At 40.8% G+C, this 17,826-nt stretch overlaps 1 protein-coding gene across 2 annotated transcripts in view; it reads left to right on the forward strand.

The window, feature by feature from the left end:
• Window positions 1-17,826, forward strand: part of LOC121580908 (BMP/retinoic acid-inducible neural-specific protein 3) — a 109,464-nt gene that overhangs the window by 75,318 nt on the left and 16,320 nt on the right. For both annotated transcript variants that reach the window (XM_041896084.2, XM_041896083.2), the window contains exon 6: window positions 2,411-2,647. In XM_041896084.2, coding sequence (XP_041752018.1) covers window positions 2,411-2,647 — 237 coding nt within the window. The remainder of the gene's footprint in view (window positions 1-2,410; window positions 2,648-17,826) is intronic.

Consider the following 17,826-nt stretch of genomic DNA (forward strand, 5'->3'; position numbering starts at 1 on the left):
GTCCCAAATGGTACCCTATATTCCATACACGGTGCACTACTTTTGACCAGAGGTCCCTGCACTATATAGGGAATAGCGTGCCATTTGGGATTCAGCCTTTGAGTGCTGCTTCCATAACCTGGAGAGGCCCTTAGGAGCCCTGGCTCCCAGCAGGTCCAACCAACAGGTCCAACATGGCCCCACCGGTCCAGAAAGAGAGGCTAGACAATAGGGGATTGGGCAAAGAGCAGACATAATGAGGCCCAGATGGCCAGGACACAGTCCAAGGATGGAGGAACAACATCTCACTAGCCAAGCTGGCATTCCCATGGACACCACAGGGACAGCTAGCAACAAGGAATGGTTTAAAGAACATCTGATAGGCCAAAACGGAAACCAGGCTAAAGCTTTGGTTAGGTGGAGACTGAGAGTAGTAAAATATCACACAATAATGTTTTCTGTGGCTTAATGTTCTACTGACAGAAAAGAGGATGAAGAGAGGCTATTATGAATACTTTTTTTACAATCCAGTTATTTGCAGCTAATTAAAAATACCATAAAAACACTGGATATTGGTCAATATAACAAAATGAATCTGGTGGTCTACAATCCGAAAGGTGTTTTACAGCAATAGCAAAATCCTTAAGGATAATAACCCTTTTCAAATAGGCCTACATGTGAAGTTGAAGTAGATAAACATTGTAGTAGGGTTACTAGAAAACAAACAAGAACAGTTCATCCCATTTCAGTACATCTATTATTATTTGCAACTCAAAGTCCATGTGGTCTATAATAATATTAAATGGCAGAGGTTAATGCCAGTCTAATAAATGTTATTTTCCAATTCTTTAAAAGCAGGCTGTAGGGTCATCTGCAGACAAGCATTTCAGCTAACACTAATTTGCTTTGAACACCCACGGCAGGAATGTCACCACAAGTCAAAGGTGAAACCAGCACAAAGTACAGTGTGAGGAGAGGAATGAGACCTGAGCATTATTTTCCTTCAGCCATCACCAATTATAAACACAGCTTGTGCCAATTTCCAGCGCCTTCCTCAGGTTTGACATTTAAATTGTCAACCCGCTACATACCGCCGTCTCCTGAAGGAAGCCCCTGCTGACAGAGACCCGGTAACTACTGAGAGGTGGTTAGAAATCTGCAACATCATATGAGCTCTTTTTTTAAATAGAGAGAGTGTGTGTGTGTGTGTTTTGGTGTGTGTGTCTTGGTGTGTGTGTGTGTGTGTGTGCGCGCGTCTTGGTGTGTGTCTTTGTGTGTGTGTCTTGACATGTGTCTTGGCGTGTGTGTGCGTGTGCATGTTTCATTATATTCTTCTAATGTGTAGAATTTGGTACGTTTATTTTGCAAAAGCGTCTCTGAAGTCCCCACAAGAGATCAGTCATTAGCACATGAAGATAAATAATATATGGGAAAGTGTTGTTCTTGACAACTGAAGCTTACAATTCCACAGAAAAGTACTAGTTGCACTGTCTCCAAAAAGAGGCAGAGATGGAGGGTCTGGGGTGCAGTCTGTTATTTAGCTGTCTCCCAAATTAAAGCCATCTCTGCCAGCTAGCTCTCCTATTGGCTCACAGAACCTGACAGCCGCCAAGGCAGGGAAGGAAGACTGTGACTAATTGTGTCTGCTCTACACTATCCAAAAAGTAAATACCAAGGAACACATATAAATACTCATAATAAGGCATACAGATTGACTCCCGCTCTAGAAAAATGTCCAAAGTGGTACAACTGACTTTGTCACAGGATAACATGATCATTAGATTCCAAACACCCACAGCTTCTGACTAAACAAAAACATTTAAAGAGAAAAAAAGCACACAATTGAATGCATATTAATATTAATATGTATTGATCAGAAAAATATACAACATCTATGTTTTAAACACTACAGAAGATAATGGGTTTTCAAATGACTTGTGATTTTAAAATTTTATGGTGTCCTTATCAACATTGCATATCACCTATTTTAGGTGCATGTATAACAACTGTAGACCTATCTCATGCAGGAAAGGAGATTTGTGCAGGTGTAGATCCAAAGGGGAGGCATGTTCTGATGGGTGGCATTGTTTAATAGAACTGTTCCATCAAAACAATGTTTGCGTCTCAAATAGCACACTATTCCCTAAGTAGTGTAGTATCGTAAGTGCATAGTTCCATAACCTTGATCACATACATTCTGGATTTTGTTTTTGCAGTCTCTGCCGTATCTCTGAGATTATTGGTCTTTATACCTAATGCCCAGTTACTAGCAACCAGGTTCCCTTGTCTTACAGTGGCTACACTAACCCAATTACAGTAATTCCCATCTCATTTTTAGACTTACACTCTCACTATGGAGGCTCTTTTAGGAATAAACGTGACATATATTGCATAAGTGACAAGATGCTATAATATTCTCCTCTGTACTCAGGTTTACAGGATGTCCTTCCAGAATTCCTTCGGAACCGTTTTGTGGAGGCTGCTCTCAGCTACGTGGCATGCAACTCTGAGGGGGAGCTTTTGTGTCGTAACAATGACTGCTGGTGCCGCTGCTCTGCCAAGTTCCCTGATTGTAACTGCCCCTTGGCTGATATCAAAGTCATGGAGGAAAATCTGCACAAAAGCAAGGAATCCTGGACCAACTTCAATACTGAATTCATGGAATCAGGTGGGCTATTTGTTCCAGTTATTTGTTATTCATTTCCGTCAAGCTGCATTTGAAAGCTATTGGGAGGAGCAGGACACAGGTGTGCTATAAAATGCGCAAGATCAATTAAAAAAACTAACCAGTTTTCTCAAAATGTCTACAACCATTTTGCTCAATATCAACAAACAGGTAGCTAATGCCCTGAATATGTACAACTAGATGTACTGGTGCCTCTCAGGCAGTTCAAGTTATTGATTGGGGACCTCTTTACTGAGAAATGTGATTGTTTCTCTTGAGCGTGTTTGTAATCTTGTATATTTGTATAATGTTGTATTTGTAAATTGTGCATATGCAGTCTCAATGGGACTTAAAGGTAAAAAATAAAGACAGAAGAAGAAGAAGTGTAGTTTGACATTGGAGGTAGGTAGTGTTCCCCATTGCAATGTTTTCTCTAATGTCTATCTGCGAGAGGGCTTCTTTCCATCTGTTGGATTCTGTATGATTTGGAAAGTGCATTCTAAGTGATGTTTTGAAGGCACAGGCACGCTCCCTTAATTCCCTGAACATCATTTTGACAATACCTGACTTAGCAATAGCAGAGCACCTCTCACATTAAATCGTTATAAGATGCTGCGTTGTTGACAGACTACTGAAAAGGAGGAATAAGTTCCTCATAATTGCAGCACATTCCTGTTCTGCTGACATTGTTGTTTTTGTCTGAAGCCTAACTTGAGCAATTTGTCATGAAAATGAGCACATAGCCCCTTTCATTCTTTTAGGTGGTTGAGTGTCAAAATAAGTAATGTGCTAAAAATATCATAAAAGGTACACACACACACACTCAAACACCTTAACCCAAGCTGGAAAATGTATGATGTACAATACAGAGGGAGGAAGTGATCTAAGCATTTTTAATGGGGCAGAGTGTTTGTCTTTTCATGGATCTCTACTTGCCACAGAGAGCAAAGCATCCAAGGCTCAGTGCTGCTGGCAAGAGTCTGCATGCGAGGTTGAGCTGCAGCAGTTCTGGTGAGATTAGTTGATAAATAATGTGGCAAGGAATTGGTGGAGAGTGCTGGCACATCATGTACCCTCGGACCAAGTATTTCGCCCAGCCAAGGAATGATCCAGAGAGATAAATCCTGCCTCTTCTGTCCCACGATGGGGCTTTAATGAAAGCACCCCCAAATCTCTTTAACTGTAGCCCTTCACTCATCAAAATGTATGTGGGTCTTTCTATAAACTAGGGTACCAGTGAGGTTTTCCTACACTGGACAACTTGTTACAGCTGTTGCTAAGTCAGAAGATAATGATCAGCAAAAAAAATTGAATGTCATTACATTAAGATATAAGGGAGGATCATAGCTATATTCAAAAAAAATCATGTTTAACCCTTTATCATGGTTGGTGTCTTGACAGATTTGTCCAAAATCGTGTGACATAAAACATTACTTTTCTGTCCTTGCATTTCTGGCTGTGTAAGTTGTCGTTATATCATATATTAAGTATTAATCAGTTAAATTATACATTGGATTTGAACCCTGTAAGAATCCTGGATCTAGCTGTCCAATAGTTTTTTGTATAGAGATCTCAGAAATGCAATGTGTCTCTTTATGTTATTTGGTGAAAACCGTTTTCAAATTGATACACTCATTAACGTGGTTCTTCAATAATTATAGATAATACTTGTTGGATGCGCATTTGGTGTCCAGCTGATTTTAGTTACGCCGCAATATTTTGTGCTGTTTGCAATTGTGTAGGCAAGACTATTGCGCAACACCCAATGCTATTTCTATTACTTATTCTGAATAACAAAAAAACTGCAAGAAATTACTTTTACTATGCACAATACGATCTGGTATTGAAATAACATGACAAAAACATTTAGTTTTCCATGTTACACCTGCAATTTTAACAATACATAGGGCTTTAAATAGCTTACTTGAATTTGGAGCCCAGAAATTCAAGTACTTGTATAGGCCTACCTTATAAATCTGAAATTTCCTCAATTTGGTGCTTGAAAAGTCCTTGTAATTATTGTAGCCAATGTATAAGTTCTCCTGCTCCCTTACATTTATCCAGGATTTCATTTTTTCTCTGTTTTTGTGAGTTGTGGCCACTTTGGTTTGTTTGCCGCCACTTCAATTGAAGGGTGTTGTGCTATTCTGTTGCAGTAAAACCACGTGTGGTTATTATGAGGACTACAACATCTTAATGTTGGCTTCAACTTGGCTTTCCACACAAATCCTTTCATTAAAAATGGATCTGGTTTTTGGTAACTTTCTCATTATAAAAACAGCGATGATGAGATTCAAATGGTGAGATTAATGCTACCACTATACATGGATTTATGCATGGCGCTTGTAACGCCAGGGTAGTGGGTTCGATCCCCGGGACCACCCATACGTAAAAATGTATGCACACATGACTGTAAGTCGCTTTGGATAAAAGCGTCTGCTAAATGGCATATTATTATTATTATTATTATTATTATTATTATTATTATTATTATTATTATTATTATGTGTGCCTGTGTCGGTCACATAGGCTACAGAAAAACTGTAGTGCATGCATCCAATCTATTTAGTCAGGCAATGTCCACATTATTCTCACATATTTTAGAATGTAATACAAATTTGAATATCAATGCATTGGCAAGGTCTAAAAAAAGCATTATTCTTAAAGTGGTTATGGTCTACTTTTTTGACACTTTTTGCATGCTTTTTTGAGGTCCTTGAAAATTACAATTAAGTGCTTGAAGTCCCTGAAAGTCCTTGAATTTGACTTGCCAATGTCTGTATGAACCCTGCTTAAAGGATGTATACAGTGGGGAAAACAAGTATTTAGTCAGCCACCAATTGTGCAAGTTCTCCCACTTAAAAAGATGAGAGAGGCCTGTAATTTTCATCATAGGTACACGTCAACTATGACAGACAAATTGAGGAAAAAAAATCCAGAAAATCACATTGTAGGATTTTTAATGAATTTATTTGCAAATTATGGTGGAAAATAAGTATTTGGTCACCTACAAACAAGCAAGATTTCTGGCTCTCACAGACCTGTAACTTCTTCTTTAAGAGGCTCCTCTGTCCTCCACTCGTTACCTGTATTAATGGCACCTGTTTGAACTTGTTATCAGTATAAAAGACACCTGTCCACAACCTCAAACAGTCACACTCCAAACTCCACTATGGCCAAGACCAAAGAGCTGTCAAAGGACACTAGAAACAAAATTGTAGACCTGCACCAGGCTGGGAAGACTGAATCTGCAATAGGTAAGCAGCTTGGTTTGAAGAAATCAACTGTGGGAGCAATTATTAGGAAATGGAAGACATACAAGACCACTGATAATCTCCCTCGATCTGGGGCTCCACGCAAGATCTCACCCCGTGGGGGTCAAAATGATCACAAGAACGGTGAGCAAAAATCCCAGAACCACACGGGGGGACCTAGTGAATGACCTGCAGAGAGCTGGGACCAAAGTAACAAAGCCTACCATCAGTAACACACTAAGCTGCCAGGGACTCAAATCCTGCAGTGTCAGACGTGTCCCCCTGCTTAAGCCAGTACATGTCCAGGCCCGTCTGAAGTTTGCTAGAGTGCATTTGGATGATCCAGAAGAGGATTGGGAGAATGTCATATGGTCAGATGAAACCAAAATATAACTTTTTGGTAAAAACTCAACTCGTCGTGTTTGGAGGACAAAGAATGCTGAGTTGCATCCAAAGAACACCATACCTACTGTGAAGCATGGGGGTGGAAACATCATGCTTTGGGGCTGTATTTCTGCAAAGGGACCAGGACGACTGATCCGTGTAAAGGAAAGAATGAATGGGGCCATGTATCGTGAGATTTTGAGTGAAAACCTCCTTCCATCAGCAAGGGCATTGAAGATGAAACGTGGCTGGGTCTTTCAGCATGACAATGATCCCAAACACACCGCCCGGGCAACGAAGGAGTGGCTTCGTAAGAAGCATTTCAAGGTCCTGGAGTGGCCTAGCCAGTCTCCAGATCTCAACCCCATAGAAAATCTTTGGAGGGAGTTGAAAGTCCGTGTTGCCCAGCGACAGCCCCAAAACATCACTGCTCTAGAGGAGATCTGCATGGAGGAATGGGCCAAAGACTTACAGAAAACGTTTGACCTGTGTCATAGCCAACAAAGGGTATATAACAAAGTATTGATAAACTTTTGTTATTGACCAAATACTTATTTTCCACCATAATTTGCAAATAAATTCATTAAAAATCCTACAATGTGATTTTCTGGATTTTTTTCTCATTTTGTCTGTCATAGTTGACGTGTACCTATGATGAAAATTACAGGACTCTCTCATCTTTTTAAGTGGGAGAACTTGCACAATTGGTGGCTGACTAATTACTTTTTTTCCCCACTGTAGATCTAAACCTATATTGTTATAGGTGGAGTTACTGTACTTTTATTCCTCTATTTATGTTTAAAAACATTTTGAAATGTTGATCCCAATGTTACACATTGGCCCAATTATTTATAGAAAGACCCATATCTGCTTTGAGCAGATGAAGTGGCTAGCTCCAGAGGACTAGTCCAGCCAAGGCAAAGCCTGACTAGATTTATATTTACTCCAGTCATTAATCTGTTTTCATTGTCAGAAAGCTAGATGGCTTGGGAGTCTGGTAATAATAGGACCTTTAATATAAACTGTTATTGCAACTTAAGGCTCAGGCAGTACAACAAATACTTCTGATTGTTTACGTTAAAAAATGCATTGATTGTGGTGACATAATGTTTACACTTCATACTATATGGACCTTTTTAAGGTTGAGTTATACTTATGAACACACAATACTAATTCAAGTAGGAATAGCAAGACAGTAGCCTAATACTGATGTACCACTGCGGACAGTAGTTATTTTCCAAATTAGTTCCTGCTGTCTTTGTTGAGCACGGTCATTCTAATGGCTCAGAAAGCCACTATCAGAGGACATCAGGTTGTAGTGCATGCATTCGTCAAGTTGAATGAACCTCCAAAGTAAACAAAGGTAGCAAACAAAGCTATGTCGATAAAAATAAAATAAAGACGTTTCTCTTTTTTTTACGACATTTTGTTGTACTGAAGGCCTTTCCCAGCAGGGTTAATAAATAAGTTCCAAATGGTGCCCTATTCCCTATGTAGTGCACTACTTTTGACCAGAGCCCTATAGAAATAGGGTGCTATTTGGGACAGAAGTTATGTCCTCCTTGGGAACAAGGAATTAAATAATTGAAAGACTCCACCTAATGTTTTGTATATGATCCCTCTCATTAATTTCTACACAGATTTATATGACTGACAAAGCAAAACCAATTTCTCACGCTGGCACCCAGGCTAACCTAATATTAGTTGTATAGTCAAATGGGCTACACTTGACTGTATGTAAATCTGCAATGTACAAGCATTACATAAATCTTAACAGGTTTACCTTATTGGGTGGATTTTTTTAATCCGTCAAAAATAATCTGTCAACACATTTTTAACTACCGTGATAAACGATGTCCAGAGCTGTAAAATCCGCCCATAAAAGTCAAGTATTCTCTCAGTGTTGGACTCACTTTTCTTTCGTAAACAGTGCAAATTGCCTAATTGTCACAATGGTTCCATTATGTTAATTAAAAACATGCCTTCAAGTAACAGTGAGTTGTTTGATACATGGTACCACCTACAAATAGTCTTGGCACTGCTTCACCATCAATGCCTGCCAGTTGAAATTCCACTGATGTCTTGCCCATTTCTGCTTTTATTACCTCAATAAAGCATTGACTGGGAGTGCTTAGATGTGGCACATACACATTTTGAATGTGACAGATTTGTACAAACAAGAAAAATACTTATCCAGAAATCGATTGCTTTGGTTCAATAGCTGGCAACATCTCCCAACCGTTTTTTGTTATTTTCTTTTATTTATTCATAGGATTACATTTGGCAGTTAATTCATCCTGTCAGACGAACAAAACATCACTTTAACCCTAAAGGCACCAACATATTTTTATCTTAAATGCGCCCACGGAGGTCATTTTTGACCCGAAATTGGTAGTGATTGCAAAGAGACACGGTCTGTCAAGCAATGACACATTTAAATGTGTTAACCTTTTGTAACACAAGCTATTGGTTTTCATTCCCCAAAATAAGCATATTTTTCAAGATTTTCACACATTTATAGTCAAATGTAATGTTTAAAATATTTTCCATGTTTTGAACAGTTAATTTTATAAATGTCACCCATAGCAACCTGTCATGGACATCTGTCTGTTATTCATTCAAAGTGTTGTGTTTCTGTGAAAATGTAGCACATTAGAAGTACCGGTACGACCTAGCCATCGATGGGGCATTATAGGTGAGATTATTTTTGCTCTAACTTTGGAACGCTATGGGCTATCAACTCAGTTCCAATTGCATCTGAAAGATAATACTCTCAACTTGGTATAGAGCCATGGATTGGAATCTAAATATGTATCTTAATGTTTTATTTATTTGTAATTTTGGCTGCCATGCCCTCCAGGGGCCAAATCTGGGGTGGCTCCATAGATCTACATCTATATCTTTTTCATCTACCTTTGTGTCAACATTTTAAACTTAGCACCACTTGTATACAAAACAGATATTATTTTTCATTCCTCCATATTAACACATAAATCATCGTAAATTGTGTTTTTTTGTTGGTAACTTGACAAAGTCCTATAATTTCAGAAGGATAAAAGAAGGTTTTGAAATTATGACATTTTTGACCGCTGTTGGCGCTTTTAGGGTTAAATTGCCAAGGACATCCATGCATCTTCAATATCTTAGCATTTTGTACATGTCTTAGTGGTCGACTGATTCGTATTGCTTTTTTATCCCTACATTTTGACTGAGTTAGATTAGAATGTGACGTGTATTGCACACACTGATTGGACGAAAGCACCGTCATAACGAAGATCAAGCATCATGTGGCAACCTGTGTATTCAGGGACAAATGAAGGTAGATGCAGAAAGAAGGCAAAATGAAAGCATTCTGCTTAGCCCCAGCAACGTTTTCTCTGAGGGGATTATAATGTAGAGTACATGGCAGATTCTCCCTACAAATCCTGCAGAAATGCTGCTGTTAGCCTAAAGCAAAACTCCATACATAGCTCAATAGTGCTTCTCCAGCAGCCAATGTAATGCATACAGCTACAGAAGAGAGAGACATAGCCTATGTATTGGTACAGTGCTTTCGGAAAGTACTTTTTTCACATTTTGTTACGTTACAGCCTTATTCTGAAATGTATTTAAAAATATATATATCATCAATCTACACACAATACCCCATAATGACAAAGCGAAAACTGGTTTTTTGATTTTTTGCAAATGTATTAAAAATATAAAACAGAAATACCTTATTTACATAAGTATTCAGACCCTTTACTATGAGACTCGAAATTGAGCTCAGGTGCATCCTGTTTCCATTGATCATCCTTGAGATGTTTCTACAACTTGAGTGGAGTCCACTTTTTTTAATTCAATTGATTGGGCATGATTTGGAAAGGCACACACCTGTCTGTATAAGGTCCCACAGTTGACAGTGCATGTCAGAGCAAAAACCAAGCCATGAGGTCTAAAGAATTGTCCGTAGAGCTCCAAGACAGGATTGTGTTGAGGCACAGATCTGGGGAAGGGTACAAAAAAACGTCTGCAGCATTGAAGGTCCCCAAGAACACAGTGGCCTCCATCAATCTTAAATGGAAGAAGTTTAGAACCACCAAGACTCTTCCTAGAGCTGGCCGCCCGGCCAAACTGAGCAATACGGGGAGAAGGGCCTTGGTCAGGGAGGTGACCAAGAACCCGATTGTCATTCTGACAGAGCTCCAGAGTTCCTCTGTGGAGATGGGAGAACCTTCCAGAAGAACAACCATCTCTGCAGCACTCCACCAATCAGGCCTTTATGGTAGAGTGGCCAGATGGACGCCACTCCTCAGTAAAAGGCACATGACAGACTGCTTGGAGTTTGCCAAAAGGCACCTAAAGGACTCTCAGACCATGAGAAACAATATTCTCTGGAAGAAACCAGGCACCGCTCATCACCTGGCCAATACCATCCCTAGGGTGAAGCATGGTGGTGGCAGCATCATGCTGTGGGGATGTTTTTCAGCGGCAGGGACTAGGAGACTAGTCAAGATTGAGGGAAAGATGAACGGAGCAATGTACAGAGAGATCCTTGATGAAAACCTGCTCCAGAGCGCTCAGGACCTCAGACTGGGGAGAAGGTTCACCTTCCAACAGAACAACGACCCTAAGCACACAGCCAAGACAACGCAGGAGTGGCATCGGGACAAGTCTCTGAATGTCCTTGAGTGGCCCAGCCAGAGCCGTCACTGGAGTGACCTGAAAATAGCTGTGCAGCAATGCTCCCCATCAAATCAGACAGAGCTTGAGAGGATCTGCAGAGAAGAATGGGAGAAACTCCCCAAATACAGGTGTGCCAAGCTTGTAGTGTCCTACCCAAGAAGACTCGAGGCTGCAATCGCTGCCAAAGTTGCTTCAACAAAGTACTTAGTAAAGGGTCTGAATACGTATGTAAATGTGATATTAACGTTTTTTGTTTTGTCATTACGGGGTATTGTGTGTAGATTGATGAGGGACATAAAAAATAAAAATAAAAAATGGAATAAGGCTGTAACGTAACAAAATGTCGAATAAGTGAAGGGGTCTGAATACTTTCCGAATGCACTGTAGATGTTGCAGGTTGCACATGTCAGTAATATGATTGGAGCTATAATTCTACCGTGAACTTATGCTGATACAGTGCCACACAGATCAACACTTTCTAATTGTTAGTATACAGACTAAGAAATCTAGTCAAGCTTCACACAAACACTACGCACAAGGAACTCGATTGAATACATCTTCTGGTAAAAGATTAGGTTTCCCAAAAGTTGAAATTCAAAGTGTATTATACAGCTCTGGAAATCTACACCCATTGTAGTAATAGTTTTGTGATGCTTTGGGATACTTAGATCCCTGTGATTTTGCATTCTGTGTAGACTTCACATGTCGATGCCGGAGGCACGTAAGTTAGCTCAGGTGATCAGAGACCACGCAGCACACGCCTGCCTTAACTCAAGCAGCAGTAGCAGCAAAATAATAACGTGCTATATTTCAAACGAGTCAAGAAACCATTTTGAAATGAAATACAACAAAAACATGGAGGAACATGGATTAAGGCGCAGGGGTAGAGACGAACAGTTAGTTCCTTGAGAATAAGTATTTGAAGCACTGTCAGCTCACCATTGGTGGTCCTCTGTAGCTCAGCTGGTAGAGCACAGCGCTTGTAACGCCAAGGTAGTGGCGACTCAGTCAGGGACTGTGACGGTTGTTTTTCTCGTGTGCTGCTGACCCCTAAAGCTCTCTCTGATCCCTGGAGACCACTAGCCCACCATGCGCTCGGACTGGAGGACAACTTACTCTGCTGAGTTAGACTCAACAGTGCTCAACATCTCACCAGGGGTTCAGGAGTGTTGGCCTAGGTCCAGCAGCATTTCAAACACCAGTTGAACCTCTCTACTCTTTCAGACTTTCACTGTTTTTTTCTGTCATTTGCCAAACTTTTTTGTTCACTTTAATACATGAACAATGTGAGCAAAACTTTCCCTGGCTCTATTTCTGGCATGAAAGTGATTCATCGTCAAACTTGACCAGTAGCTCAGCTCAGCGAAGTAGCACAGATACTTGCGGAGGAGGTGTTGTATACTGAAAATAACGTTTTTTTTCCCTAGGGAGAAAAACATAATCAGCGCTGTTCAATATCTGACTGCTTGCCACAAAGACAATGAGCTATAAATAGAATAGCAGACCGAGGCCTCTCCTCCCTCTCCTGCTGACAAATGGATGAGACAATGGCAGTTCATCTTCTACTATTGTTCATTCTGTGTGCCTGTTGAGATAGAGATGCATCAAATCCACATGGGGTAATTGAGTGTGGTTAGGGATCCTTCAGCTCAGGCTCCATTTCTCACCAGGATCGCCTGCAGAGAGCCTTTGTAATGAAAAATGTAGTGTGTACGTCCAAAATGGCACCCTGTTCCCTATATAAATGCACTACGTTTGACCAGAGCCCTATGGATCCTGGTCAAAAGTATTGCACTATATAGGGAATAGGATGCCATTTGGGATGCATGCTTAAAGTGGTCGGGGGAAAGGACCACATGCCCCCTGTACAAAGGTAGCTGGGAGAGGTGCATTACATGTCTCTGGGGGGTGGCTCGTGTAACGTATACTCTCCCTTCCTACGGTCTCATTTCCTAGAATCTTTGCACCCCAGGGGATACTATCTGAGAATGTAGTCATGGGGATGGTATTAATCCTTCCTCTCCCCTCTAAAGAGTTAAAATTCACTGCCTACAGGTGAAGGTATAGCTTACATTACTACCTCCCTGCGAAATAAGTGGACTTTGCCAAACAGGAAATAATGCTACAGTATGTTGTAATATGAGCGTGTTTTACTTATTCGTTGGTTTGCGTCACAATATCGATATGAAGATTCTCTTGAGCACAGGTGTCCAACTGAACGTTCTGCTTAATTGGCACTGATGAAGACTTCATCTAAAGTACATTAGAGTGACTTGGGAAGACTATGACATTTCAAAAGGAGACAAATATTTAGTAGGGGAAACCTTTTGTCATCATTTTGATGTCACCAATTGACTTTAGATTAAATATAACTTTAGCTAGCTAGCTAAGATTGAGGGAAGAGCACGACATTTTAGCTAGCTTATGTTAGCAATGCTAGCTATTTTCTGACAAACTTTGCTAGCTAATGGCAACATTGCTATCTCTCTAAAGTATATTTGATTGCATCAAAATGATGACAGTTGTTTCCTACTAATTATTTGCCTACTTTAGCAATGTCATCGTATTTCCAAGCCACTATACTCTAATTTAGGCGTAACAATCATTAGCCCCCGTTAAGAATGACTGGACTCCACTCAACTTTCGGCATCAGTACTGTATGTCTGAGAGCGGCTTGAGAACGTAGATCAAATTAAATCAAATTTTATTTGCCACATGCGCCGAATACAACAGGTGTAGACATTACCGTGAAATGCTTACTTACAGCCCTTAACCAACAATGCATTTATTTCTTAATAAAAAAGTAAAATAAAACAACAACAAAAAGGTGTTGAGAAAAAAAGAGCAGAAGTAAAAGATAATAACAGTAGGGAGGCTATGGACAGGGGGGTACCGGTGCAGAGTCAATGTGCAGGGGCACCGGCTAGTTGAGGTAGTTGAGGTAATATGTACATGTGGGTAGAGTTAAAGTGACTATGCATAAATAATTAACAGAGTAGCAGCAGCGTAAAAAGATGGGGTGGGGGTGCAAGTAATCTGGGTAGCCATGATTAGCTGTTCAGGAGTCTTATGGCTTGGGGATAGAAGCTGTTGAGAAGCATTTTGGACCTAGACTTGGCGCTCCGGTACCGCTTGCCGTGCGGTAGCAGAGAGAACAGTCTATGACTAGGGTGGCTGGAGTCTTTGACAATTTTGAGGGCCTTCCTCTGACACCGCCTGGTATAGAGGTCCTGGATGGCAGGAAGCTTGGCCCCAGTGATGTACTGGGTCGTACGCACTACCCTCTGTAGTGCCTTGCGGTCGGAGGCCAAGCAGTTGCCATACCAGGCGGTGATGCAACCAGTCAGGATGCTCTCGATGGTGCAGCTGTAGAGCTTTTTGAGGATCTGAGGACCCATGCCAAATCTTTTCAGTCTCCTGAGGGGGAATAGGCTTTGTCGTGCGCTCTTCATGACTGTCTTGGTGTGTTTGGACCATGATTGTTCGTTGGTGATGTGGACCCCAAGGAACTTGAAGCTCTCAAGCTGTTCCACTACAGCCCCGTCGATGAGAATGGGGGCGTGCTCAGTCCTCTTTATTTTCCTGTAGTCCACAATCATCTCCTTTGTCTTGGTCACGTTGAGGGAGAGGTTGTGATCCTGGCACCACACGGCCAGGTCTCTGACCTCCTCCCTATAGGCTGTCTCATCGTTGTCGGTGATCAGGCCTACCACTGTTGTGTCGTCGGCAAACTTAATGATGGTGTTGGAGTCGTGCCTGGCCATGCAGTCATGGGTGAACAGGGAGTACAGGAGTGGACTGAGCACGCACCCCTGAGGGGCCCCCGTGTTGAGGATCAGCGTGGCAGATGTGTTGTTACCTACCCTTACCACCTGGGGGCGGCCCATCAGGAATTCCAGGATCCAGTTGCAGAGGGAGGTGTTTAGTCCCAGGATCCTTAGCTTAGTGATGAGCGTTGAGGGCACTATGGTGTTGAACGCTGAGCTGTAGTCAATGAATAGCATTCTCACATAGGTGTTCCTCTTGTCCAGATGGGAAAGGGCAGTGTGGAGTGCAATAGAGATTGCATAATCTGTGGATCTGTTGGGGTGGTATGCAAATTGAAGTGGGTCTAGGGTTTCTGGGATAATGGTGATAACAATGGTGTGACGCGACTGATTGACGGAGGTGCAACCCATTAATACTTTTGTAGACTGTATTGGTGTTTTTGTTGTTGCAAATTGAGCTAGTTGTAAACTTTAAATGTTTTTTTGTCAAAACAATGTAATTGAAAAACATGAAACTGATGTCAGGGATTATTTGTGAGTACATCTCAACTCAGTAGCTAATGACAATGAACTGCCTTCTGTCTGTTTGTAAGTGTATGCATTCAACATGGACAGTTCGTGAGGCCAGGGGTAGTCTCCACTGGCTTAATTAAATTGTGACTCACACTGTCGAATCTAGCTAATCAAATGTCAAAGTGCTAGAATCACTACAGCTAATGAGGATCTCATTAACAGCTTTAAGCACAGTCGTTTTTTCAGGGCTTTGTAAAGGCTGTTTTATAAATACTAGCTAAATCTGTGTTGTTGTACTGTATGTGTGAGTATTGTGTGGGCTGGACCACCACAAGATTAAAAAGGCTACATGTTACTTATTAATTCAAATAACTTGGGTGATTATTATGTCATAAGAATTTTTTTTAACGCAATTTCTATTTTTATAGCAAACAACGATGGAGCTGTCTGTGTGTGTATGTCTATCAGCATAGAAAGTTATATGTGAATGTAGTGCAGTATAGTTGTGTAAGTTCAGCGGGACGGTTACCCATCAGGACAATAGAAATGCCCTTCATATACTAAAGGTGAAGAGGTATTTATAGTCCTTCATTACTCATGTGAACTCAGAATTTTATTTAAACAAAATGTGTTATTCATAAATTCACAATACCCTATTAATGACATTGAGCTTTTAATTATTTTTCTATGTTTAAAGGTTAAGCAACAAAAACTACAGTCAACTCCCAATGCCTCAAAGGTATACAGTGCTAGCCACGTTACAGCAAGTATCTCCCAGGTTGGCCCATCGCTGAATGTACTGTGCAACATAAGCCTTACAAACATTTCTATCTTTACTTTGCCCAAGGCAACAAACATTTTCTAGTGTGAGGGGAGATGAAACTCCCTCATATTTCCTACTATGAGAGCAAAGAGTTATAGTTTGCTACAAGCTCTTCATTGTCAGTGAAGTTTTACCTATAATTGCTACTACATCGCCATAGGACACTACCTCGGAGCTAGGTACTCTCATATTCCTGCACTGCTGAAATACAAGTAAATGTACTGTGATCGATAAATAAAGGCAAACATTAGCACAGGTGGTTCATATGTGAAGACTGAGGAGCAAGGTCACTGCTTCCCCCTCTTCCTGCATGAAGAGAAAATAAAGATTATAAGGGTTCTATTCAATCAGATCCGCTTTAGCCGACATCCGCATAGCGGTTGTTTTGGCGGTGTCTGAGGTGTAACTGGTTAGAGCTCTCAAATCCACAATGGCTCCCGGCATTATACCTAAAGTAGACATTGCCATTGGCTGCACGGAGCCACATTAACAGAAATCCCATGCAGCCTGGTTTACAAGTTCGAACACTGGAATGTGTATGTCATCTACACCTCGACTAGGATGATAGAAATCCTCATTATTTCATTTTATGATTTTTCAATTTGAGCCTAAATATTTCTATATAGCCTACACTTTCTCGCTCTGAACTGCTAACGTGAGTGGGGCGGGTGTGGCTTTATGACAATGATCAGAAGAGCAGCTGCTCACTGATTTGATGGCTCCAACGCAGTTCCACCTCCAACACGCCAAAACATCCGCAATGCGGGTGTCTGCTATCGTCGGTTAATGTTTGATCTGATTGAATCTAGGCCTTCCTATTAGAAAAATTGTTTTGCGAACGGTATGTCAGAGGCAGTCTCCTGATCAGAGCAGTGACTATGACTTCCAAGGCTCCGTCCCAAATGGCACCCTATTCCCAATATAGTACACTACTTTTGACCAGAGCCCTTTGTGCCCTGATCAAAAGTAGTGCACTAAATCAGGAATAGGGTGCTATTTGGGATGCAGCCCTTCTCTCCATTGTTAATTCCCATAGGCCTTTCGACCTGCCCATTTTACTGTTGCCCAGTAACTGTCCCAGTCTAGTTTAAAAGTGTGAGTTCAATGCAGTTCAAACTTAGTGTTACAGCATAAATTAATAAGTAATACTCTTTTTGAAAGATCAATCAAAACCCAGATACGACTTAATAAAAGTCACAAGATAAGCTGTGGGTCAGCAATTTAAAAGCACCAGAAAATTAGCTTGTACTGTAATACAAGGTGAACGTTCTGTGGAATGACAACCTACGTATTGTGTGTATGCATTGACATGTACACTACCAGTCAAAAGTTTGAACACACCTACTCATTCAAGGGTTTTTCTTTATTTTTACAATTTGTTACATTGTAGAATAATAGTGAAGACATCAAAACTATGAAATAACACATATGGAATCATGTAGGAACCAAAAAAGTTTATTCAAATAGCCACCCTTTGGTGACAGCTTTGCACACTCTTGGCATTCTCTCAACCAGCTTCATGAGGTAGTCACCTGGAATGCATTTCAATTAACAGGTGTGCCTTCTTAAAAGTTAATTTGTGGAATGTATTTCTTTCTTAATGCGTTTGAGCCAATCAGTTGTGTTGTGACAAGGTGGGGGGTATACAGAAGATAGCACTATTTGGTAAAAGACCAAGTCCATATTATGGCAAGAACAGCTCAAATAAGCAAAGAGAAATGACAGTCCATCATTACTTTAAGACATGAAGGTCAGTCAATACTGAAAATGTCAAGA

Source organism: Coregonus clupeaformis, chromosome 14, assembly GCF_020615455.1.
Source record: "Coregonus clupeaformis isolate EN_2021a chromosome 14, ASM2061545v1, whole genome shotgun sequence".
NCBI lineage: Eukaryota > Metazoa > Chordata > Actinopteri > Salmoniformes > Salmonidae > Coregonus > Coregonus clupeaformis.